Source organism: Vipera ursinii, assembly GCF_947247035.1.
Source record: "Vipera ursinii genome assembly, chromosome: 7".
NCBI lineage: Eukaryota > Metazoa > Chordata > Lepidosauria > Squamata > Viperidae > Vipera > Vipera ursinii.
In genome coordinates, this window is record NC_139521.1 from 21,962,360 (window position 1) to 21,987,228 (window position 24,869).

The 24,869-nt window shown below is 38.5% G+C and overlaps 1 protein-coding gene across 1 annotated transcript in view; it reads right to left on the reverse strand.

Moving 5' to 3' along the window:
- PROM1 (prominin 1) overlaps window positions 1–24,869 on the reverse strand; it is a gene marked incomplete at its 5' end in the record, with an annotated part of 294,047 nt that overhangs the window by 143,150 nt on the left and 126,028 nt on the right. Inside the window, 2 exons of the mRNA XM_083366948.1 lie at window positions 6,575–6,638; window positions 7,213–7,333. Coding sequence (XP_083223074.1) covers window positions 6,575–6,638; window positions 7,213–7,333 — 185 coding nt within the window. The remainder of the gene's footprint in view (window positions 1–6,574; window positions 6,639–7,212; window positions 7,334–24,869) is intronic.

The following is a 24,869-nucleotide window of genomic DNA, read 5'->3' on the forward strand; positions in this document are numbered from 1 at the left end:
ATTCCATTTATATCCCGCCCTTCTCCGAAGACTCAGGGCGGCTTACAAGCTTAGCAGTAGCCTTCATTCTATGTCTATGCCTGCTTGTTAGGACTTTCACACACACCCCAAGCGGCATTATTACAAAGTCAGCTTAATTGCCCCCAACAATCTGGGTCCTCATTTTACCTACCTCGGAAGGATGGAAGGCTGAGTCAACCTTGAGCCTGGTGGGACTCGAACCTGCACTAATTGCAGGCAGCTGGTGTTACTTAAGGAGGCATTAGCCCACTGCTCCACCAAGGCTCTTTTAAATAAAAGTTCCTTTTGGAATGAAACTGTTCCAAGAGTCCTGCTTTCTTGGGATGAGGTTTTGAAGTGGGCTCTGACAACATGTCAGATATGCCAGCAACAAGGAGATGCAAATTTGGATACACAGATGATTTGGCCATAGCAGTACAAACACACACATACACATAGACACACACACATTGAAGTGGCTGACAGACTCCTGTCCAAAGATCTTAATATCTTCGGAAAATTCTTCACTGACTGGAGGTTCACTCCTAGCACTAGCAAAACTATGTGCTTCCACCTTAACAACAGCTAGCATATGTTGGCCGGTATGACATAGTTGGCATTAGAGAAACCTGGTGGGATGAAACCCATGACTGGAATGGACTGATGGATACAAATTGTTCAAAAGAAATAGATCTACAAAAAGAGGAGGGGGAGTTGCATGATATGTAAGAGAACACTACATATCTACAGAAATGCACGTGATCAAAGATAAAATCCCACCACAATGTATATGGGTCAATACAAAATGGGGAAAAAGTGACATTGCCATAGGTGTATATTACAGACCACTCAACCAATCAGAAGAAATAGATGAATTCTTTGCCAACCAGTTAACAAACGTATATAGGAAGCATACCACAGTAGTAATGGGAGACTTCAACTATCCAGATATCAACTGGGAGACAAACTGCAGCGAGTGGGAGATCAAACAGATTCTTAACCAACCTAGCCAACAACTTTATGATCCCAAAGGTAGAGGAGGAACTAGAAGTAAAGCTATACTGGACCTATTCCTTACTAATCGAGAAGAAGTGACAGAGAGAATTGAAATTGCCAGAACCTTGGGTGAAAGTGACCACATAATGCTGAAATTCAATATAATGCAAACAATAGAAAATTGTCCAACCAGAGTCTTAAACTTCAAAAGAGCTGATTTTAACAAATTCAGAGAAAACCTAGGAAAGATTCCATGGACAAAAATCCTAAAGGGGAAAACAACACAAGAAGAAAAAAACCAATCTTATTTCATTGTTTGATAAAGTGACTAAATTAGTAGATCAGCGAAACACTGTGGACATAGTATATTTAGACTTCAGTAAGGCATTTGACAAACTAGACCACAACCTGATGCTTAGTAAGCTCAAAAAAGGTGGGATAGACAACATCACCACCAGATGGATGTGTAGCTGGCTGACAAACTGTATTCAGCAAGTAGTCCTCAATGGCACTACATCCACATGGAGAGAAATAAAGAGCGGGGTATCATAAGGCTCCATCTTAAGCCCAGTACTCTTCAATATCTTCATTAATGACTTAGATGAAGGAATAGAAGGGGAACTCATCAAATTTGCAGATACCAAACTAGCAGGAATAGCCAAAACCCAAGAAGACAAGCTTAGGATCCAAAAAAATCTTGACAAACTTGAATAATGGGCCCTATCCAAGAAAATGAGTTTCAATGTGGAGAAAAACAAAGTTTTACATTTAGGCAGGAAAAACCAAAGGTTTAAGTACAGATTAGGTGAGATATGGCTCAAAAACAATAACTGTGAGAGGGAACTGTGAGAGGCTACTGCTGAGCTTGTAAGCCGCCCTGAGTCTTCGGAGAAGGGTGGGATATAAATGGAATTAAAATAAAATAAATAAAATAAACTTGGAGTCCTAGTGGATGATCACTTGACTATGAGCCAGCATTGTGCAGCAGCAGCCAAAAAAGCTAATACAATCCTGGGTTGTATAAACAGGTGCATAGAATCAAGATCATGTGAAGTATTAGTACCACTTTATAAAACCCTAGTAAGACCACACCTGGAATACTGCAACTAATTTTAGTCACCATACTACAAAGAAGATGTTGAGACTTTGGGAAAAAAAGTTCAGAGAAGAGCAACTAAAATGATCAAAGGCCTGGAGACTAAAACATATAAAGAACAGCTGTAGGACTTGGATTTGGCTAGTCTAAAGAAAGGAAGAAATAGGGGTGCCGTGATAGCAGTATTCCAGTATTTGAGGGACTGCCACAAAGAAGAGGGCGTCAAACTTCCTAACAGTGAGGACAATTAACCTGTGGAACAGCTTGCCTTCAGAAGTTGTGGGCACTCCAACACTGGAGACTAGGGAGTCACTTGTCTGAAATGGTATAAGTTTTCCTGCTCAAGGACGAGGTTGGACTAGAAGATCTCCAAGGTCCCTTCCAGCTCTATTCTATTCTATTCTGAACCATATAGCACCAGCTTTACAAAGGCAAGGTGCACCTGTGAAAGAATACAGAAAAATTATGAACAACTCAGTTCTAGCAGTGCATGCTGACCTTCCTCATTTATGGAAGACTTAAATCCAGGAAACCCTCACTGGCACTTGCACAACATCTGCCCAACAACATTAACATTGATTCCCAATGGAAAGCCAAATGGATCACTGAAGGCCAAACGTAGGACGCAGAGTTGGAGAGCTAACAACTAGGTTAAAGGCTAAACCATTTAGAGCAGGCATGCTAAACTTGTGATGTATCATGACTTTACCCCATTGCCGGCAATGGGGTGGGCGTGGTTTTGGTGTGATGCATCCAGCCGGCGGGCCAGCAGTTTGACATGCCTGATTTAGAGTGTCACTTCCATCTATTTTGCTTGCTAATGTTCACTTATTAGAGCCTAAAATGGATTATATGAAGTCAGATTTAATAACAAACAGGGAGGTGAGAGATTGCTTTGTCATTATTGCAACAGAAACCTGGTTAAAGCACTCTATCCCGGATAGTTCTGTTAGCTTGGTGGGATTTTCAACATTTTGACTGGACTGGAGTTTTTCTCTTAGTGGCAAATCCCGAAGAGGGGGTGTCTGTTTTTATATAAATGCCAAATGGTGTAATAATGCTAAAGTGCTCTCAAATCAGTGCTCCTCTGATACACAGCTTTTGATTATCAATGTAGGCCCTTATATTTGCCTAGAAAAGTTACTGTTATTACCAGTGCTTTTTTTGTAAAAGAAAAAGGTGCCGGAACTCACACATGTCACACAACCTGCCTTGCCTACCCTACAAGGTTCCATCCAAAAAAGATGCTGAAACTCCGTTCTGAGTGTTCTATGACAAAAAAGCCCTGGTTATTACAGTATTATAGCTGTGTATATTCCTCCTTATGCAAATAGAAATGAGGCACTGAATGTTCTCTATTGTACCATCAATAACTTACAAACTATTTGCTTAGAACGTGCCTTTATTGTAGTGGGGATTTTAATCAGATTGATTTGAAAGCAATTTTGCAATCAGAGGTGGGAATACACTGGATCTTTCCTATTATAACAACAAGAATGCATTTAAAGCTATTCCCCGCCCCATCTTGGCTCTTTTAACCATCTCTCTGTGCTGCTTATCCCAGCATATAAGCCTCTATTACTTAGAGAGAAACCAGCCATGAAGCAGGTGAGGGTTTAGGCGGAGGGAGCTGTAGAAACATTACAAGATTGCTTTGAGTGAACAGATTGGGGCATCTTTAAAGAAGCTGCAACAGATAACCAACATATTAATGTAGAGGTGTATGCCACCTCTGCGTTTGCATATATTCAGAAGTACATTGAGGATGTCTGTCCTTAAAAACATTGCTGTGCAGCCTAATGAAAGACCATGGATGACACATGAGGTTAGCAAGATGTTGAAAGTATGGAATGTGGTTTTTAAATCCAGTGATATGCTGGTACTTAGAACAGAGCCAATTTGAAAAGTGCCAGAAAACACCAAAGCAAGCTCATTGTCAGAAAGTTCTGAACTTTTTTCAGGACCCAACAAATACTAAGCATTTGTGGCAAGGCATCCAGGCAATTACAGGTAGTCCTTGAGTTACAAATGGAATGTGCAGGCTCCACTACATTTGTAACTTGAGGACTGCCCATTCCATTCTCAACTCAAGGATTCATAGGAGTACCTTGAACAGGATCACTCTCTGCTTTCGCCCACGCATTCACTAATCGAATGCATGGTTCGTTAAGTGCATATGAAGTATCTCATAAGGTATTCAGGGTGGGAAAGGCCATGGGGGGGCTAGTGATTGAACAAGGCCCCAAGCCCTCCCCGACCTACTAAGATACCTCATGCTTCCCCCTGCCTTCCTGTCGCATTGGACTCACTACCTTGCAAAGATCTGTCTCCTTTCTGCCACTTTCTCTTTGCCTTTGAGGGAGAGGAGAGTCAAAGGAAGCTCCTAGGTGCAAAAAGTGTTTGCAGTGCCTGTCACCTACTCCTCCCCCCTGACTCCTTTCCACCAAGATCATGTGAAGTATTAGTACTGCTTTATAAAGCCCTAGTACAGGGGTCAGCAACCTGAAACAGTGAAAGAGCCACTCGGAACCGGTTCCCTCCCAAAAGGAAAAACTGGGAGCCGCAAAAAATGTGTGCACATGCACGTACATGCGCGCATGTGCAGAGCAGGGTTTGACTGAAGAGTGGAGCCAAGGCGAGAAATGCACCTACCCTGCATATTTGAATTGATTGGTTGAACTTTTTTAGTCCCACCTTTTTTTTTTTTTGGACTGCACATGGCAGAGGACTGGGAGCCGCAGGAGACGGCTGAAAGAGCCGCATGCGGCTCCGGAGCCGCGGGTTGCAGACCTTTGCTATAGGGAAACAAATGATGCAGCAAAACATATTGATTAGTAAGACCACACCTAGAATACTGCAACCAATTTTAGTTGCCATACTGCAAAAAAGATGTTGAGACTTTGGAGAAAGTTCAGAGAAGAGCAACTAAAATGATCAAAGGCCTGGAGACTAAACATACGAAGAATGTGCTGCAGGACTTGGATTTTGTTAGTCTAAAGAAAGGAAGAAATAGGGGTGCCATGATAACAGTATTCCAGTATTTGAGGGGCTGCCACAAAGAAGAGGGAGTGAAATTATTCTCCAAAGCACCAGAGGGCAGGACAAGAAACAATGGTTGGAAACTGACCAAAGAGAGAAGCAACCTGGAATTAAGAAGAAACTTCCTAACAGTGAGGACAATTAACCAGTGGTACAGCTTGCCTTCAGAAACCATGGGTGCTCCATCAATGGAGGTTTTTAAGAAGAAACTAGACAGTCACTTGTCTGAAATGGTATAGGTTCTCCTGCTTGAGTGGGGGGCTGGACTAAAAGACTTCCAAGTTCCTTTCCAATTCTATTCTATTCTATTCATTTGTCTACTTCTAAACACACACACACACACACCTTCTGATGCCTGCTCTCAAAAGAAAAAGTTTTTCTTTTGAGAGCAGGCATCAGAATTTCATTTAAAATGTGTGCCAGTATGTACACACAAAAAATGACAATAAAGGTCACCAGGCTTTGAACGACCATGTCAGCAATGGACAATCTTAAATCGGATTCACATTTCACATGGCATCTGCTGGGACTCTCTATGTAAATGGGACATAATATCCTCCCCTCAGTGTGACTGTGGAGTCTCACATCAAACTGTAGATCACATCATGACTGGCAGTAGGGGAGGTTCAGTATCTCATTTTTTTTAATGTAAGCAATGCTACACTTCAATAGTCAGATGGCCTAGACATTGTTTTTTTTTAACATTTATATTTTATATTTTATTGCAGGGGTCATGAAACCCCACCCAAAACCAGGCCACAGCCCATTTGGAACTGGGCTGCAGGAGCATCAGATGAGCGTGTGGTTGCACAGAGCTCCAATTGTGCAAGTGGCGGGTTCTCTCTCAAGCATGTAGCTCCACTTGTGTGAGTGGTGGGCGCTCATGCTCCAAGCTCCATTTGTGCACAAAAGGAGCTGTGCTCTCACACGCTCCTGCCTCTCATACAGAACCATCTCTTCTCCCACCCCCACCCCCCGCACTGCCAAGACAGAAAGGTTGGGGACTGCTGTTAAATTGTGTTTTACTAATCTAGGTGAAATATTAAAATATATTGCTAGTCCATGTATGATATGCCACACACTAAATAAATAAATTTAATAGGAAAAAATATTCCTGGATGGACATTCTTTGTGAGAGCACAGTGATGCTTCTCCTTGGCTGAAAAAAAATCCTTTACAGAAACCACTTTGAAAATAATTTCCTTTACTAATTACCACTAATCATAGCCTCATAATTGTCCTGCCAAAGTTCCTTTAGAACTTAAGTCATTGTGTTACACCAAGATGAGTTATTTAATACTTTGATATTTCTGTTATTTAGCATTTAGTGTTTAGATAACATGCTTCGTACATAACTAGAGTATTGTAATCCTTAGCAAATTGAAGAGCAAAAACTATGAGAACAAGCTCCTTCAGATCCAAGTCTCTTAAAAATATACTTACTATTAAGATCAGAAAGCACTTTCTTCTTGGTAGTGTTATACTGATTCACCAAATAGTCAATTTGCTACAAAGAAAGCAACAAACATAGGACTGATCACATACCCATGTATACCAAGGCAGTAATATTCACTTGCAGCATCACAAAAGCTCTGGAATTCTAGCTTAATGAGATAGATGACACTTCAATATTCAGTCTACTTTATGGCCTGATTGGGAATTTTTCTCCTAATCATGATGATTATATAAACTCTTAATATTAACTACTGGTAAACTTGAGTATAAGTTTGTGATTACACTCTACTTTTTCTAAAGGGTAATGGATGATCAGACAGATCTTTTACTGCTAGCCACATCCCACTCAAAAGTTTAAATGACCATTTTTATTATGGCAAGATTCCCACACTTACTGGAAGATTGTTAAAAATAAAATGCTGTGCAATATTGCAATTAGTGGTGCACACTACAATCAATATAATTAATTGTTAAATAGGAGCTCAGGTTTAAATGGCATGCTTTTAATAATATTTCTAATATCTTGTACTACCAGGTAAGTGTAAAATTAAATCCAGCCACAGAATCATGGCATGCCTACTTTCCTAACACGACATGAAGCCACCCAAAGGAAAAAGGTACATTACCCCAGGAGTTCCATTCAGGAACATCTGAAGGTCTCTGAAATTATTGCTTATGAGTCCCCTGGCTCCTTGGACTTGGCTTGTGAGATGCTGGTTAGCCGCATAGGCAAAAAACACCCCAATACTAGGTAGTAAGAGAGAATACAGAAAGAAAGAATTATTCTTACTTTTACAGTTAAATAATATTGTTATCCAAACCACAGAAAAATTATCAGGGAACTATTTTCTGATATTGAAGTGGCCACTTATGTTGCTATCTGTTAATATCTGTTTTAGAGAGCCACGTTAGTGTATGTAATACAGGTAGTCATCAACTTACATTTACAATTGAGCCCAAAATTTCTGTTGCTGAATGAGATGGTTGTTAAGTGAATTTTGCCTCACTTTATGATCTGAAGCGTTCCAGAGGTGATCATATGCCTCTGGAACGCTTCAGCCATTATAAATAGTAACCATCCAACTTTTGATCACATGACCATGAGGCTGCTGCAACAGTTGTATGTGTGAAAACAGTCGTAAGTCACTTTTTCAGTGCTATTGTAACTTCAAATGGTCACTAAATGAATGGTTGTAAGTTGAGGACTACCTTAATGATTTAATCTTATGATAATACTGAAGAATGGTTTTAAGTTCATGTCTTTGGGCAGGGTCCAAATAATCTGAATAAGGGAAGTGAGAATTGAAGGAGATTCTCAAAGCCACTGTTGGCAGGCTTAAGTCAACAAAAATTAACAATATTCAATACTCTGAGTTGTTCTATATTGTTATTTCAGCATCCACAATCTCCTTTCAAGCATTGCTGGAGGAAAAGACTTCACAAGTTTTACATACAAACAACTGTGATTTTAAAAGAAAATTGGTAGATTACCCATTTTATTAAATTTATTATGACCATCTACTTCAAAAGACTCTGGGCAATCATAAGAAATACAACTGGGTGGGAGTCTTGGAGTTTGAAAAATTCTGGCTGTGCGATTCCTTATCAACTAGGCAGCTCATTGGGAACTACAATGTGTTGCTTAGGAAGGATTCTCATCTTTTCCCCAGATCTCCTCTTTAGCCTAGGTGGCTTAGACTTGTCACACCAGATACGTGGAGTCTACATATTCAGAAGTATGGTAACTTTAAATATGACTTACTGGAAGGTGCAATTGTAATGTTTTGTTTCCTTCGCATACAACTACTTTAAACAAGGTGATGGGATAATTATACCCTGATATGTGATAGTGGGGACACGTATATGAAATGCTTCTAAAGGGTATTCCAGCATTTAATATACGTATATACTTGAGTATAAGCCGACTCGAGTATAAGCCGAGACCCCCAATTTTACCCCCCAAAACTGGAAAAAGTTATTGACTCGAGTATAAGCCGAGGCTGGGAAATGCAGCAGCTGGAGGCTGGATCCCCCGAAAGACGTCTCTGCTGAGATGAGAGAACGGGGTGGCAAGCTGCCGAGAGAATGGGGTGGTGGAGTGCTCCGCCAAGAGAATGGGGCGGCTTGCTGTTCTCTCGGTGCAGCACGGCAGAGGCTGGATCCCCCGAAACAAGTCTCCGTGAGACGAGAGAACAAGGCATTGGAGCGCTCTGCGAAGTGTGGGGCGGGGAAGCTTGCCGCCCATTGTCTCAGCGACGAAGACTTCTTTCGGGGGATGCAGCTTCTGCCGCCCCTTTCTCTCAGCTGCCCAGCTGAGAGAAGGGGGTGACAGAGGCTGGATCCCCCGAAACAAGTCTCCGTGAGACGAGAAAACAAGGCGTTGGAGTGCTCCGCGAAGTGTGGGGCGGGGAAGCTTGCCGCCCATTGTCTCAGCAACGAAGACTTCTTTCGGGGGATGCAGCTTCTGCCGCCCCTTTCTCTCAGCTGCCCAGCTGAGAGAAGGGGGTGACAGAGGCTGGATCCCCCGAAACAAGTCTTCGCCGAGAAAATGGGTGGCAAGCTTCCACCGCCCCATTCTCTCAGTGGAGGCTTGCAGAGGTGGCGGCGGAGCTGCGCGCGCAGCTCTCCAAACCGCCGCAGCCTGTTTGGAGAGCTGCTGCCTTCGTCCATGTTTGATGAAAGCAGCAGCTCTCCAAACGGGGGTAGAAGTTCTTTTTTTTTTGTTCACTGGAGTATAAGCCGAAGTGGATTTTTTCAGCCCAAAAAGTGGGCTGAAAAATTCGGCTTATACTCAAGTATATACGGTAACTAGAAAAATAGTATTCTGATTCTGATTCTCAGGACCGCATTTTAATTAATTGATGTATAATAGAGGGATAGTATCAAGATCACGAGACATGAGAGTACCACTCTACGTTGCACTGGTGAGGCAATACTTAGAATAATGCATCCAATTCTGGTCATCATGATACAAAAAAGATGTTGATATCCTAGAAAGCGTACAAAGAAGAGCAACAAAAATGATAGGGGTCTGAAGGCTAAACTCTATGACAAATGACTAGGTATGTCTAGAATAGAATAGAATAGAATAGAATAGAATAGAATAGAATAGAATAGAATAGAATAGAATAGAATAGAATAGAATAGAATAGAATAGAATAGAATAGAATAGAATAGAATAGAAGTTGGAAGGGACCTTGGAATTCTCCTAGTCCAGTGCCCCACTCAAGCAGGAGAACCTATACCAATTCAGACAAGTGACCGTGTAGTCTCTTCTTAAAAACCTCCAGTGATGGAGCACCCATGATTTCTGAAGGCAAGCTGTTCCACTGGTTAATTGTCCTCACTGTTAGGAAGTTTCTCCTTAATTCCAGGTTGCTTCTCACTTTGATCAATTTCCAACTGCTCTTTCTTGTCCTGCCCTCTGGTGCTTTGGAGGATAGTTTGACATCATTTTAGTTCCTCTTCTCTGAACTTTTTCCAAAGTCTCAACCTCTTTGTTGTAGTATGATGACCAAAATTGGTTGCAGTATTCCAGGTGTGGTCTTACTAGGGTTTTATAAAGCAGTACTAATACTTCGCATGATCTTGATTCTATGCCCCTGTTTATACAACCCAGGATTGTATTAGATTTTTTGGCTGCTGCTGCACACTGCTGGTTCATAGACAAGGGATCATCCACTAGGACTCCAGGGTCCCTCTCACAGTTACTCTTTTTGAGCCAGATCTCACCTAATCTGTACTTAAACCTTTGATTTTTCCTGCCCAAATGTAAAACTTTGCTTTTCTCCACATTAAAACTCATTTTCTTGGATAGGGCCCATTATTCAAGTTTGTCAAGATCTTTTTGGATCCTGAGTTTGTCTTCTGGGTTGTTCGCTAATCCTGCCAGTTTAGTGTCATCTGCAAATTTCATTAGTTCTCTTTCTATTCCCTCATCTAAGTCATTTATGAAAATATTAAAGAATACTGGGCCTAAGACGGAGCCTTGTGTTACCCCACTGCTTACTTCTCTCCATGTGGATTTAGTAACATTGAGGACTACTTGCTGAGTATGGTCAGCCAGCTACAAATCTATCTGGTAATGAGGTTGTCTATCCCACCTTTTTTTAGTTTACGAAGAAGTAGGTTGTGGTCTACTTTGTCAAATGCCTTGCTGAAGTCTAAATATACTATGTCCTCAACATTTCGCTGGTCTACTAATTTAGTCACTTTATCAAAGAATGAAGTAAGATTGGTTTGGCATGATCTGTTTTTTTATTAAAGAGTTTTACAAAAACAAGATTTTACAATATATCCCCAAATCCCCCCCACCCCAAACCCGCCCACTTTCCCCCCTCCACTTCCCAGAGCTAAATACAGGATTATAGTTATTTTTATTTATTTATTTATTTTATTTTAATTCCATTTATATCCCGCCCTTCTCCGAAGACTCAGGGCGGCTTACAAGCTTAGCAGTAGCCTTCATTCTATGTATATGCCTGCTTATTAGGGCTTTCACACACACCCCAAGCGGCATTATTACAAAGTCAGTTTAATTGCCCCCAACAATCTGGGTCCTCATTTTACCTACCTCGGAAGGATAGAAGGCTGAGTCAACCTTGAGCCTGGTGGGATGCGAACCTGCACTAATTGCAGGCAGCTGGTGTTACTTAAGGAGGCATTAGCCCACTGCTCCACCAAGGCTCCTTATAATAATCATATTCTAAATAAAAATTATACATAATATACAATTAACCAAATTCATAATGTGCTTTAACTCCCCTTTAACATAAATACATACAAAGTACCAACACTAAGATCAATAACAATATCCCTCTAAAATCTACTCATAAGCTAAATGGAACTTTTTAGTCCCATATTTATTCTGAATATAATCTATCCATCTCCTCCAAACTGAAATATATCTTTCCTGTGAATGATCTTTCAAGTAAGCAGAAATCTTAGACATTTCTGCAAGATTCGAAACTTTAAACACCCATTCTTCTATAGTAGGCAAACTATCCTTCTTCCAATATTGTCCCACCAGTAACCGTGCTGCTGTTATCATATTCAACATCAAATTGGTTTCTTTAACATCACAATATACAACAATACCCAATAAAAACAATTGCGGAGAAAACTTTATCTTTCTCTTAAAAATCTTTTGAATGTTCCACCAAATTTTAATCCAAAAAGCTTTTATATTTCTACAAGTCCACCACATATGAAAATAGGTGGCTTCTAAACTACCACATCTCCAACATTTAGACTGTAAGTTAGGATACATGTTAGACAACTTCTTGGGATCCAGATGCCATCTATAAAACATTTTATAAAAAATTTCTCTTAAGTTTTGAGCCTGAGTAAATTTAACATTTCTGACCCAAATTATCTCCCAAGTGTCCAGCGAAATTGGTTCCTGAATATTTTGTGCCCACTTTATCATACAATCTTTAACTAATTCCATTTCTGAATCCAATTCAATTAAAGCATTATATATCCTCTTTATATGTGCACAATTTAAGTCTCTAATTTGTTTTACTAAATTTTCCTCTGTAATTGTGATGCCAACCTTTTGATCTAACTTCCACCTAGCTTTCAATTGGGTATATTGAAACCAAGAGTAACTTATGTTTTCTTGTCTTAACTCATCTAATGATTTAAGTTGCCAATCATTCCCTTCCAATCTAAGTAATTCCTTATAAGAAACCATATCCAAACTCACTCCCATAGATACGCCCTCTATCGCGTGTCCAGGAATTCCCCAAATCGGTATTTTATAATTTAACTTATAATAATACTTTTTCCAGACACGCAATAAAGCACTTCTAAGAGTATGGGATTTAAAAGCCCTATCCACCTTCTTATCGTAAAGCAAATATGCATGCCATCCATATATCAAATCCCAACCCTCAAGATGAAGTATTCTCTTATTAGTTAAATTAAGCCAATCGCTAACCCACGTCAAGGCAACCGCATCATAATACAATTTCAAATTCGGCGCCTTAAGTCCCCTTCTTTCCCTAGCATCTTGTAAAATCTTAAATTTAACTCTTGGTTTTTTCCCCGCCCAAATAAATTTATTAATACCCTTCTGCCATTGATCAAGGTTGGCATCCTTTTTCAATATAGGTATCATTTGAAACAAAAAGAGAAACTTTGGCAGAACATTCATTTTAACAACTGCAATTCTTCCCAATAAAGATAATTGTAATTTTTTCCAATTATTTAAATCCCTTTGTACCTTCAACCATAGTGTTTCATAATTATTCTTATACAATTTTACATTTGAAGCTGTAATATATACTCCTAAATATTTAACCTTTTTCACTATTTCAAAACCTGTTAATTTAGATAACATATCCCTTTCACTCGTAGATGAATTCTTAGATAATATCTTAGTCTTATTACTATTCACCTTGAACCCAGAAACCTTACCATACTGAGTTATAATTTCCATCAAATCTATAACCGACTGTAACGGTTGAGATACTGTCACAACCAAGTCATCAGCAAAAGCTCTCAATCTATAATCATTCTGTTTTATTTTAATTCCCTTTATCATAGAGGACTTTCGAATTTTAATTAATAAAATCTCTAATGTTAAAACAAACAATAATGGTGATAGGGGGCATCCCTGCCTTGTACCTTTTTCAATTTTAAAGGTCTCTGTTAGCCCCCCATTAACTATAATTTGTGCAGTTTGTTGTTGATATATAGCTTTAAAAAGGTAAAGGTTCCCCCGCACATGTGTGCTAGTCGTTTCTGACTCTAGGGGGCGGTGCTCATCTCCGTTTCAAAGCCGAAGAGCCAACGCTTGTCCGAGGACGTCTCCATGGTCATGTGGCCGGCATGACTAGACGCCAAAGGCGCACGGAACACTGTTACCTTCCCACCGTAGTGGTCCCTATTTTTCTACTTGCATTTTTATGTGCTTTCGAACTGCTAGGTTGGCAGAAGCTGGGACGAGTAACAGGCGCTCACTCTGCTACGCGGCACTCGGGATTCAACCCGCCAAACTGCTGACCTTCTGATCGACAAGCTCAGCGTCCTAACCCACTGAACCACCATATAGCTTTAATAGTATGTAAAAAACCTTCTCCAAAATTCATCTCCTCAACAACTCTCAATAAAAATTGCCAATTCAATTGGTCAAAGGCTTTCTCTGCATCCAAAAATATCAGTGCTGCGGAGACTTGGTTGTTCTTATCCAAATATTCAAGCAAGTTTACAATTTGTCTTACATTATATTTCATATACCTCCCAGATATAAATCCCGATTGATCACTATGAATCATTTGTTTCAAAACTTGCATTAATCTATTAGCCAATACTTTAGCAAAGATCTTATAATCTGTATTCAAAAGCGATATAGGTCTATAATTTTTAGGTTGAGTAAGGTCTTGATCCTCCTTTGGAATCAATGATACAAAAGCTGTCCTCCATGATGGAGGAACTGCACCTCCAGTCTGAATTTCATTAAACAAAATCTTTAAGGGTTCAATCATTTCGACTAACAACATTTTATAGTAAATTGCTGTTAATCCATCTGTTCCCGGAGCCTTGCCCAATTTCAACTGTTTAATAGCTAAAGAAATTTCTTCTGATGTAATTGGGCAATTCATCTCAAGTTGTTGTTCTTTTGAGAGTCTCGGAAAATGAGCTCCCTGTAAATACTTGTCTATATCTAAAGCTTGTATATTTTCTTTAGAATATAATTTCGAATAAAAATCTAAAAAACTCCTCTTAATCAAATTTTGTTGGTAGACTTCTTTTTCTTTATATTCTATTTTATCTATAGTACGTGATTTCTGTTTCTTCCTTAATTGGTAAGCCAACCATCTACCAGGCTTATTAGCGTTACAAAAAGTATTATGTTTAGCATAGGGCAAATTAGTTGCTACTTGATCAGCTAGTAGCATGTTAAATTGTTCTTTCAGTAAATGTATTGAAATCCTTAAATTATTATCCAATGGATTCAAAATAAGCTTTTTCTCCTTAGATTTAATCTCTTCCTCAAGATCTAAACATTTTTGCATTTGCTTACGCCTGTAGGCGTTGTTCCTATAAATCAAAACCCCTCTCATATAAGCTTTACTAGCATCCCAAACCATTTCCATCGATGTACCTTTATGCATATTTATAACAAAAAATTCTTTCATGTGTTCTGTACATTTCTGCAAGAACAAGTCATTTGTAAATAAAGTCTCATTCAGCCTCCAGGATCTTCTACTACCATCATCAGCAAAAAACTCCAACCAAACAGGACTATGATCAGACATTGTCCTAGGGAAAATCTTAACATTCTTAACCGAAGAAAAAAGATCAGTAGTAATCAAAATAAAGTCAATCCTAGAGAAAGAGTTATGTCTATCCGAAAAAAAGGTAAAATCTCTGTCTCACATATTCCTTTCTCGCCATACATCTCTTAATTCCAGATCCTCCTTCAAATCAAAAAAAGCTTTAGGCAATTTCGAATTAAAAAAGTTTTTGGAGGATCCCTTCTTGTCTTCAGATGGGACCAAAACTCCATTCCAGTCCCCCATCATGATAACAGATTTATAATCCAAGGCATGATCTGTTTTTAACAAATCCGTGCTTTGTTTGCTTCTCCTTTTCCAGTATCCTTTTCCAGTATCTTTACCAGGTATTGATGTTAGACTGATTGGTCTCTAGTTTCCTGGGTCTGTTTTTTCCCCCTTTCTTGAAGATGGGGATCACATCAGTCCTTTTCCAATCCTCAGGTATTTCCCTGGTGCTCCAGGAGTTTTGAAAGATATGGTACAATGGTTCTGAGATAACATTTGCTAGCTCCTTCAGAACTCTGGGATGTACTGTAATCTGTCGGGACTCGGTGATTTACAGTATATTCATCAAGGTCAGATAGGTGTTCTCTTACCTTATTTTAATTTTTGTTTCTAGTTTGTCTTTTGCAGTAGTTTTTTTTTGCTATAATTTCTTTTTGTGTGAAGACTGGTGCAAAGAATGAGTTAAGCAGCTCTGCTTTCTCTCTACTGCCTGTCACTTCCTTGACATCTTCTTTCTTTAGTGGACCTACTTTTTTCTTGTTATCAATATGCTGAAAGGAAATTTTTTATTGTCCTTGATATCTGTTGCAAGTCTTTTTTTATAAATGTTTTATTGATTTTCTAGGTGTACATTTAAGTATTCAAAAAGCAATGTGGTGGCTGGGCCAATCGATAATACAATAACATACTGTACAGGTATCTTCAGTACAAGTCTCAAACTACTACATCAAATTTTTCCTCTCTTTTCCCCTCAGTATTCAATGTCTCCTTCTAAACTAATACAATTCTTATTAAATCAATTAAATAAAAATGACATTCTTACATTTATCAATAATTTTGGCTTATACATATCCTTATTATTTTAACATTCGGTCTTTATAGACAATCAATGTCCTAATTAGTTTTCCCCAATTTTTAATTTCCGGTTAATGTTTAACTTTAACATTTAATATTTATAATTTCCAAGTTTTAAGTAACAAAGTTCCCATTATCACAATTCATCACAAACTCTAATATTCAGAATACACATCTTATCTATTTGGATACATTCTATTTCTTACCATCTTACATCAACTAATTGATAATACAGTATAACATTCTTATTTTCTATTAATTTCCAAACATCTTAAATTTAGTAACCAAATTTTCTCGTTTCAACATCAAATACTTCCTCTATTTTTCTCTTAATATCTATTTATCTCATATTTAAGCTAATGCAATTTTTATTATATCAGCTAAATGAAAACATGTTTATTATGTTTATCAATATATCTTTAGCTTATATGTATCTTAATTAGCTTTACATTCAATCTTTATAAACAAATAAATATTCAGATTTAACTTTTAATATTTATTGTTCTGAATTTTAAAATAACCACTTTTCTCTATCTCAATTCATAACAAAATCTAGTATTCAAAGTACGTATTTTATTAAATCAAGTATATTCTATTTTAATCCTTACTAGTAAATCAAAGCCCCAATTTTCTTCAGCCTTAGTCTAGCTTTCTTTCTTTGCCAGCTCGCCTTCCATGTCTATGCTTTTAAATCGTCGTATAGATCTCCCTCTATTATTGTATATATTGTTTGAAATAAGAAAGGCCATCCAATCACCATTTTTTTGAAGGGGCTAACCAATCATCTCTCTATTTTTCTCTCTCGGCGAGGTTGTCCTGAAATGTTTATCTTCCCTTTGGTCTGTTCTTCTTCTTGATCCTCAGGTTTCTAATGGTTTATATAGAAAGTCTTTTCCATTTTCAAAGTTGTCAATCCCTTTTCTGAGTTTTCCATTAACTGTATTTGTTGATCAGCTGGATCTTCTATCAAAGCATTTGATTGCTCCACTTCTATATATTCTTTTTTTTTAAAAAAAAAAAAATTTTATTAAATTTATTATTTAAAAACATTGGACACAGTACCAGCGAGCTGACAAACCTTTTTGTCTACAATGTTTAAATATATATATATATACATGTATATATGTACATCAAAAATACACTTAAATACACTTAGATTACAAATCGGTGAAATACCACAATATTTAAAACAGTGAGCTAGTCTGTAAAACCTAATAGAGACCTTTCTTTTTATCCATCCAAAGATACAATTTGTTCCAAATTCTATAATAGTCTGATTGATCTTTATTCTTTAATTCCAAAGTTAATTTGTCCATTTCAGCGCAATCCCAAATTTTCCTAATAACCTCTTTTTGTCCTGGGATCTCATTCTTTTTCCATTTTTGCGCAAATGATATTCTAGCTGCTGTGATAATATGGATCGTTAAGTATAGCACATCTTTAGGATATTTCTCTTTCGTGATTCCCAACAAGAAAAGTTCTGGACTAAACTCCAGATCTTGTTTCAATATTTCTTTCAGCCAAATCCAAATCATTCTCCAAAATTTTTGTGTTTTACTGCAAGACCACCACGTGTGGAAGTATGTGCCTATCTCTTCAGAACACTTCCAACATTTGGGAGATGCTGTTGTGTACATTTTTGCTAAGCGGGCTGGGGGAAGATGCCATCGGTAAAACATTTTAAATAAATTTTCTTTATACGATGAGGCCAGTGTTATCCTATTATTCCTATCCCAAATTGTTTGCCAAGTATCTAGGTCGATGTTATGTCCTAAATTGTTAGCCCAGATCAACATGGGGTCTTTCACTTGCTCTTCAAACAGCTTATATCCCAAAAGTAATTTATAAAAATTCCTTATTTGTTTAGAGTCCGGTCCCAATAATATTTTGTCCAATGCTGTTTCAGAGGTATATATCCCCCATTCATTTTTATCCTTCCTAAATCTCGATTGGATTTGTAAGTAGGCCCACCAATCGAGTTTTATACCTTGTAATTCTAGTTCATTCCTAAGTTTCAATTCCCCCTCCTCATTCAGAATATCCTTGTATGAGATTATGTTACCCAAATCAAACAGATTTGGGTAAACTATCGCTTCAAGGGTGGATAGCCAGACCGGTATTTTGGTGTAATTGTGAGATCTAATTTTTTTCCAAGTATTGAGTAGCGCTTGCCTGATCCGGTGTCTTTGAAAATGCGAGAAAAGACCTTGTTTCTCCGTCCATAGGAAGGCATGCCAGCCATATTGCAAATCGTGACCCTCTAAAGTTAATAGTCTTCTATTTCTCAAGATTACCCATTCTCTAATCCAGCTCAGGGCCGCGGCGTGGTAATATAATTCCCAGTCTGGCAATCCAAAACCCCCATTTTCCTTCGTGTCTTGTAAATATTTCAATTTAATTCTTGGTTTTTTCCCCTGCCAAATAAAATTTAGTGATAATTTATCCAAATTTCGAAAAAATTTAGAGTCGAGTTGAATTGGGATATTCTGAAACAGAAACAGGATTTTAGGCAGAATATTCATCTTAATGACAGCGATTCTTCCCAATAATGAGAGTTTTAGGTTTCCCCATCTTTCCAGGTCACCTTTTATTTGATTCACTACACTATCATAATTATCCTTTTTGAGTGAAGTGCATCTAGCCGTAATGTTAATCCCTAAATATTTTATTTTCTTGACTATTTCTATATCCGTGATTTCGGCCAGATTACCTTTTTGTTTATTGGTCATATTTTTAACAATCATCTTGGTCTTATTTCTATTTATTCGCAGTCCGGCAACCTCACCATATTTAGATAATTCTTCCAATAGCTTTGGTCCCGTCTGACATGGATCCTCCATAATAAAAACTAGATCGTCCGCGAAAGCTTGCAATTTAAAGGTTTCCTTTTTAATGGTTAATCCTTTTATCTTTGGGTCGTTTCTTATAGTTCTCGTTAATACTTCAAGAGTCAATATAAACAGCAACGGTGATAAGGGGCAGCCTTGCCGTGTTCCCTTTTGAATTTGAAACTTGCTAGATGCTTCCCCATTAATAATTATTTTTGCTTCCTGATTGTCATAAATTGCCCTAATTGTATTTATAAATTTTTCTCCCATATTCATAAAGCTAAGCTGTTGGCACAAAAAAGACCATTTAACATTGTCAAATGCCTTTTGGGCGTCTAAGAAAAGTAATGCCATCTGTTGTTCGCTATGTAATTCATAGTACTCCAATGTATCTAATATTATTCTAATGTTGTGCTTAGTGTGTCTCTTAGCGAGAAAACCATTTTGATCTGCGTGTATGAAATCATTCAGAAATCGTTTCAATCGTTCCGCTATAATTGATGTAAATATCTTGTAGTCCGAGTTAAGAAGTGATATGGGTCTGTAATTTTGGATTAATGTATGGTCTGTGTTATCTTTCGGAATAAGGGTTATGTTTGCCTCTAGCCAGGATTTAGGCGTCCTTGCGCCTTCTAATACTGCGTTAAATACCTCCACTAGGGGTTGAGCTAGGATATTTTGTAATTCTTTATAAATCTCTGATGGAAGACCGTCGGGTCCCGATGCTTTATTATTCTTTTGTGCATTAATAGCTTTTATCACCTCAGATAGTCGAATTTCCTCGTTTAACATATTTCTGGTATCTTCTGTGACCTTAGGTAGTTTGGCTCTTTGAAAATATTCCTCCATTTTCTCCACACTTGCCTGGCTATCTTCTTTATATAAACGTTCATAAAATTCCTGGGCTATAATTTTTTTTTTTCCTCCTGGTGGAATATTCTCCCTTCCTCATCTCGTAGTTCGTGAATCCAGTTTTTCCCCTTTTGTTTTCCCAATTTGTATGCGAGCCACCGGCCCGGTTTATTTGCATTTTCAAAAAAATTTTGTTTCGTGTTTCTCAATTGTTGTGCCAATTTCTCTTTGTCTAGAATGTTAAGTTTGTGTTTAATCAGATCCATAGATTGCTTGATATTCTCTTTTTGTGGATCTTGTTGGAGTGTAACTTCTAAGCTCTTATATTCCTCTTCTAATCTTTCCCGTTGTTGTCTTTTCCCCTTATTTTTATATACCATATATGCCCTCGCTACCCCTCTCATCACTGCCTTAGCTGTATCCCAATTGTTTTGTACTGAGGTGTCTATAGCTTTATTTTCCTTAAAGAAAAAACTTAGTTCTCTCTCCATCTTAGATTTGAATTCGTCTTCTTTTAAAATTGCTCTTTGAAGCGTCCATCTGGATATTTTTTTGGAACCTTTCCAGATAAGTTTAATAGGATTGTGATCTGCCCAAGTACCTGTCGCTATATGTACCTCATCTATTTCTGAACTAATTTCTTTCGTCATCCACACCATGTCTATTCTAGACCATGAGTTATGTCGGTTGGAGTAGTATGTATATTGTCTAGCCTTACGATTTCTTTCCCTCCAGACATCTTGGATATTTAGTTCCTCAGCCAAGTTAAGAAAAGATCTCGGTAGAGTTCTTCTCTTCTTTTTCCTAAGCGTCTTTCCCATATAATCCAAATTTATATCTAGGATAGCATTAAAATCTCCTATTAAACAAATCTCCTCATAATCAATGCTACATATCTTATTGTGAAGTGTTTTGAAAAATTGTTCTTGGTTATGGTTTGGGGCATATATCTCTACCATCATGACCTTCCTGTGATTTATTATAACCTCGACTATCAGTATTCTACCCTCTTTATCGTTATAAATTTGTTTTGCAGTCAATTTTGGGTTTACATATAGTGCCACTCCTCTCTTTTTCTTGTGTCGGTCTAAGGAAACGAATAGGTTCCCTATTCTTGGTTGTACTAACAAATATTTTTGTTGTTCCTTTATATGGACTTCTTGTATTGCCACGATATCCAATTGTTGGTGAATAAGCCTATTAAAAAATTTCCGCCTTTTCACTGGCGAATTCAATCCATTAATATTCACAGACATAATACTACACTCACCTCCCTTCATCTTACTTATTTCTGGTTTTTGTGGATCTCGTGATTCGGGGCTCTCTCTCTTCCTTGTCTCTAGTTCCATGTTTCTCTGTTAACTCACCGGATTTGTTCCTTCTATCCTCTGTAGCTAAGATCTTCCCATCCATTGCCACACGTATTGTATCTCTTTCTCTTACCTCCCTTCCATCTTGATCTTCTAAATCTACTTCCTCTTGGCTATGGAAGTGGCGTTTGTAAAAATCTTCTGCCTTCTCTATCGTGTCCAGTCTATGCCTTCTATCCTGCCACGTAACAAGAATACCCTCTGGAGTTAGCCATCTAAAGTTTACATTTTCTCTTATTAGTTTGGATGTTAAGAATTGATAGCCGCGTCTCAGATCCCTCATCCTTTTAGGTATCTGTTTAAGGATGGTGATTGGTTGGCCCCCAAATTCTAATGGTTCCTCTCTAGATCTATGCAGAAGCTCATCCCGAATTGATTTTTTAACTAACCTTACATGTACTTCTTTTGGGAGGTTGTGCCTTCTCGCATAATTAGTTTGGACCCTGTATGTTTCATCAATTTCCGCCAGCATTTCCTCCTTCCCTACACCGAGTGCCTTTGCCATCAGTTCTGCCATCATGACCAACAGATCTTCCCCTCTTTTTTCTTGAACATTCTGGAAGCGTAGATAATGAGCAGCCTTTTCTGCTTCCAGAAAAATGACTGTTGTTTCTAATTCCTTATTAGCCTGAAGGAGTGTTTCATTTAAATCATCTACTCTCTTTTCCTCTTTTTCCATTCTAGCTTCCATATCTTGAAGTCTTTGTTCATTTTTGACTAATTGCTGTTGAATCCCTTCAAATTTATCATCTATCGCTTGGATTTTCCCCTTTAATTCACCAGTGTCGTTTCTTATTTGGCCTATTTCTCTCTTCATCTCCTCGTGGTTTTTGGCCATTGCCTCGTGTAGGTTTTGCAAAAGGGCATGTAAATCTTTAAAGGAATTCGAGTTAGATCTTTCCCTTTGCAGCATATCCTCTATAGATTTCTGATTGGAGGGACTTGAGGCCATCCCCTGTCCCTGTGCTGCTGCCTTTTTGCCAGCGCTAGGCTTAGTTGCTCCCGAGATACTTGTCATGTTTCCCCAATTATAACAGCGTTTTATCAATGTATAATACCCTGAGTCTTATATAAACCTTTTAACTCTATGACAAAAGATATATAAAACAGTTACCACCAGATACTTATTACCAACTAAGCAATTTATATAATAGAATTCTATAGTATGAATATAATCAAAGTCACGTTCTTCTTCTTTCCCCCCCCCCCGTTTCCGGCGCAGAAATTGGCACCTTTTCCGTCTTCCTCTGCTGTCAAAGACCAGTAGGTGTCCCACTAAACAAACCTCCAGTTACTAAATTGCTATATCAAATGGCCGCCCGTGACAAGTAGAGTAGAATTTCAAAAGTTTCAAAAGTTCACAAATTCAAAATTTACCAGGATAGACCAGACTAGACCAAGCTGATCGCTTTCCACGCCCGACAATCCAGAGTTCAGTCTCTAAGGCTCCAAAGCTCAGACTTTGACTTGTTGTAGCTTTTCTCCAGCTAGAATACAGTCATATAGTCTTCGGCTTTCTTTCCCTTGCTGTTTTTGCCAAATGCCTCCCTCCAGACTTCTATCGCCGCTTATTCCCTCTCCGTGAGGCTCCCACTTCGAACCAGTACCTCTTTCACAAGCGCTTCCTATTTAATATTCGGATACACTCTCCGTCAGCTCCGCTCTACCGTTGTCCCGCTGCTTACGTGCTAGCTCCGTCCCTCTGTCAGATCTTCATGTCGGCCATTACTGGCCTCCTTCTCCCCGGTTCGCTCGCATCAGACTTTCTCCGGATCTTCAACACGAACTGCCGCTCATGAAGGTTCTCCGGGCTGCCTGCAACTTCGGATGTCCCTACAGGACCTCCTGAAGCTCCGAAAAGCCCCCGCGAACACTGGGTGAGAGGTTGTGCGAGGAGAGAGCTCCGTTCACACAGCCGCCCGCTCTGACAGTTGGCTCCGCCCCCTCCACTTCTATATATTCTGTGTAGTTAATTCTTTGGTTGTAATCAAAGTTTGGGTTCGTATCTCTAGGCTGACATCTTATTTTTCTCTGTAGCCTCTTATTTCATCAGTAGCTTTAAGAATAATTTCATGAATTGCTTTCAGCATAAATAAAATCTGTTCCTGATCTTCATCCATGTTCTCTTAATGGTGTGAATTAAAAGCTTTACAATCAGAGAGTGAAAATAATTTTTATCATTGAGTATAGAACACAGCTGGGCTTCTCACAGCTGATTGCCAAGATTACAAGTCTTACCTATAGTCTGGGATTCAAGCCAAGTCTCTTCTAGGCAATAACAGATTGCAGTATCAGGTTTAGCCAAAGATGTCGCCCATACATTTAGGATTTTTTTAAAAAAAACCAAGATTTTTATAGCCCTTTTTTCCAATTTTACTTCTTTTTTGTAAATAAAAATCCAAAGCTTCAATAAGGATAGAAAATCTTTTAGTCCTCAAGTTTTAGACAAATAAAAATCCAGTTAAAATCAGGTTATTATTTTGTTTTAAACTCCCCTGGATAGTCAGTCGCTGCTGTTTTTAGTGGGTGGGATTGAGTTTCCCTTCCCTCTCTACAAGGGGAAAAATACATTGGGTAGCTTATACAGGTGGAAAAAATAGTTAGGATTGAAGAGAGGTTCAGATCTCACCCAGTCTCATCCGTGCTGCTTTATAGGTGCCTGGTGGTAAGTTTGACTTCGGCTGTCTGCAGCCTAGTCATGAGCCATATTTCTATGGCCAGTTTGGAGGGCTGCGCCGGATCAAACAGTAGGGCTACCATCCTCCTGTGATCCAGCGGGAATCTCCTCCTTGCTGATTGTGCTTACAGGGCAATTTTTGACCTTTTCCAGGGTCCCCCAGCGATGTGAAATTGGATGTGGAAGATGGAGTTTGTCTTCCAAATGTCCGCAGCAGTTGCAGCGGCAAATCAGAACTCTTCTGTTGCAAGTCTTTGTTCATTATGAGCCTTTGCTTTCCTGACTTCAACTTTGCATGTTCTGGCTGTCTGCTAATAATCAGCCTTAGTTACGTGTGCCTCTTTCCATTTTTTGTACTTGTTTTTGTCTTTTTTGTTTTTCAGTTTGTCAGAGAGATCTTTGTGCAGCCATGCTGGTTTCTCCCTGAATTTGTTTTTCAGTGATATTGTGGTGGACTGGGCTTTTATGATCACATTTTTCAGAGATTCCCATGCTTCTTGAGTTGTTTTCCCTTTAGGCTTTTCATCCATGGAATCTTTCCTAGGTTCTCTCTGAATTTAAAATCAGCTCTTTTGAAGTTTAAGACACTGGTTGAATTATTTTCTGTTGCTTGTATTTGCATTATATTGAATTCTAGTATGACGTTGTCACTTTCACCCAGCTTCCAGCAACTTCAACTCCCTGTATCACTTCTTCTCTATTATTAAGAATTAGGTCCAGTATAGCTTTACTTCTAGTTCCCTCCTCTACCTTCTGGATGATAAAGTTGTTGGCTAGGTTGGTTAAGAATCTGATTAATCTCCCACTCACTGCAGTTTGTCTCCCAGTTGATATCTGGATAGTTGAAGTCTCCCATTACTACTGTGGTATGTTTCCTATATACATTTGTTAACTGGTTGGCAAAGAATTCATCTATTTCTTCTGATTGGTTGGGTGGCCTGTAATATACACCTATGGCAATGTCCCTTTTCCCCCTTTTATATTGACCTATTTACATTCTGGTAGGATTTTATCTTTGATCACGTGAATTTCTGTAGATATGTAGTATTCTCTTACATATAGTGCAACTCCCCCTCCTCTTTTTGTAGATCTATTTCTTTTGAACAATTTGTATTCATCCACCAGTCAATTACAGTTGTGGGTTTCATTCCACCAGGTTTCTGTAATGCCAACTATGTCATACCTGCCCTC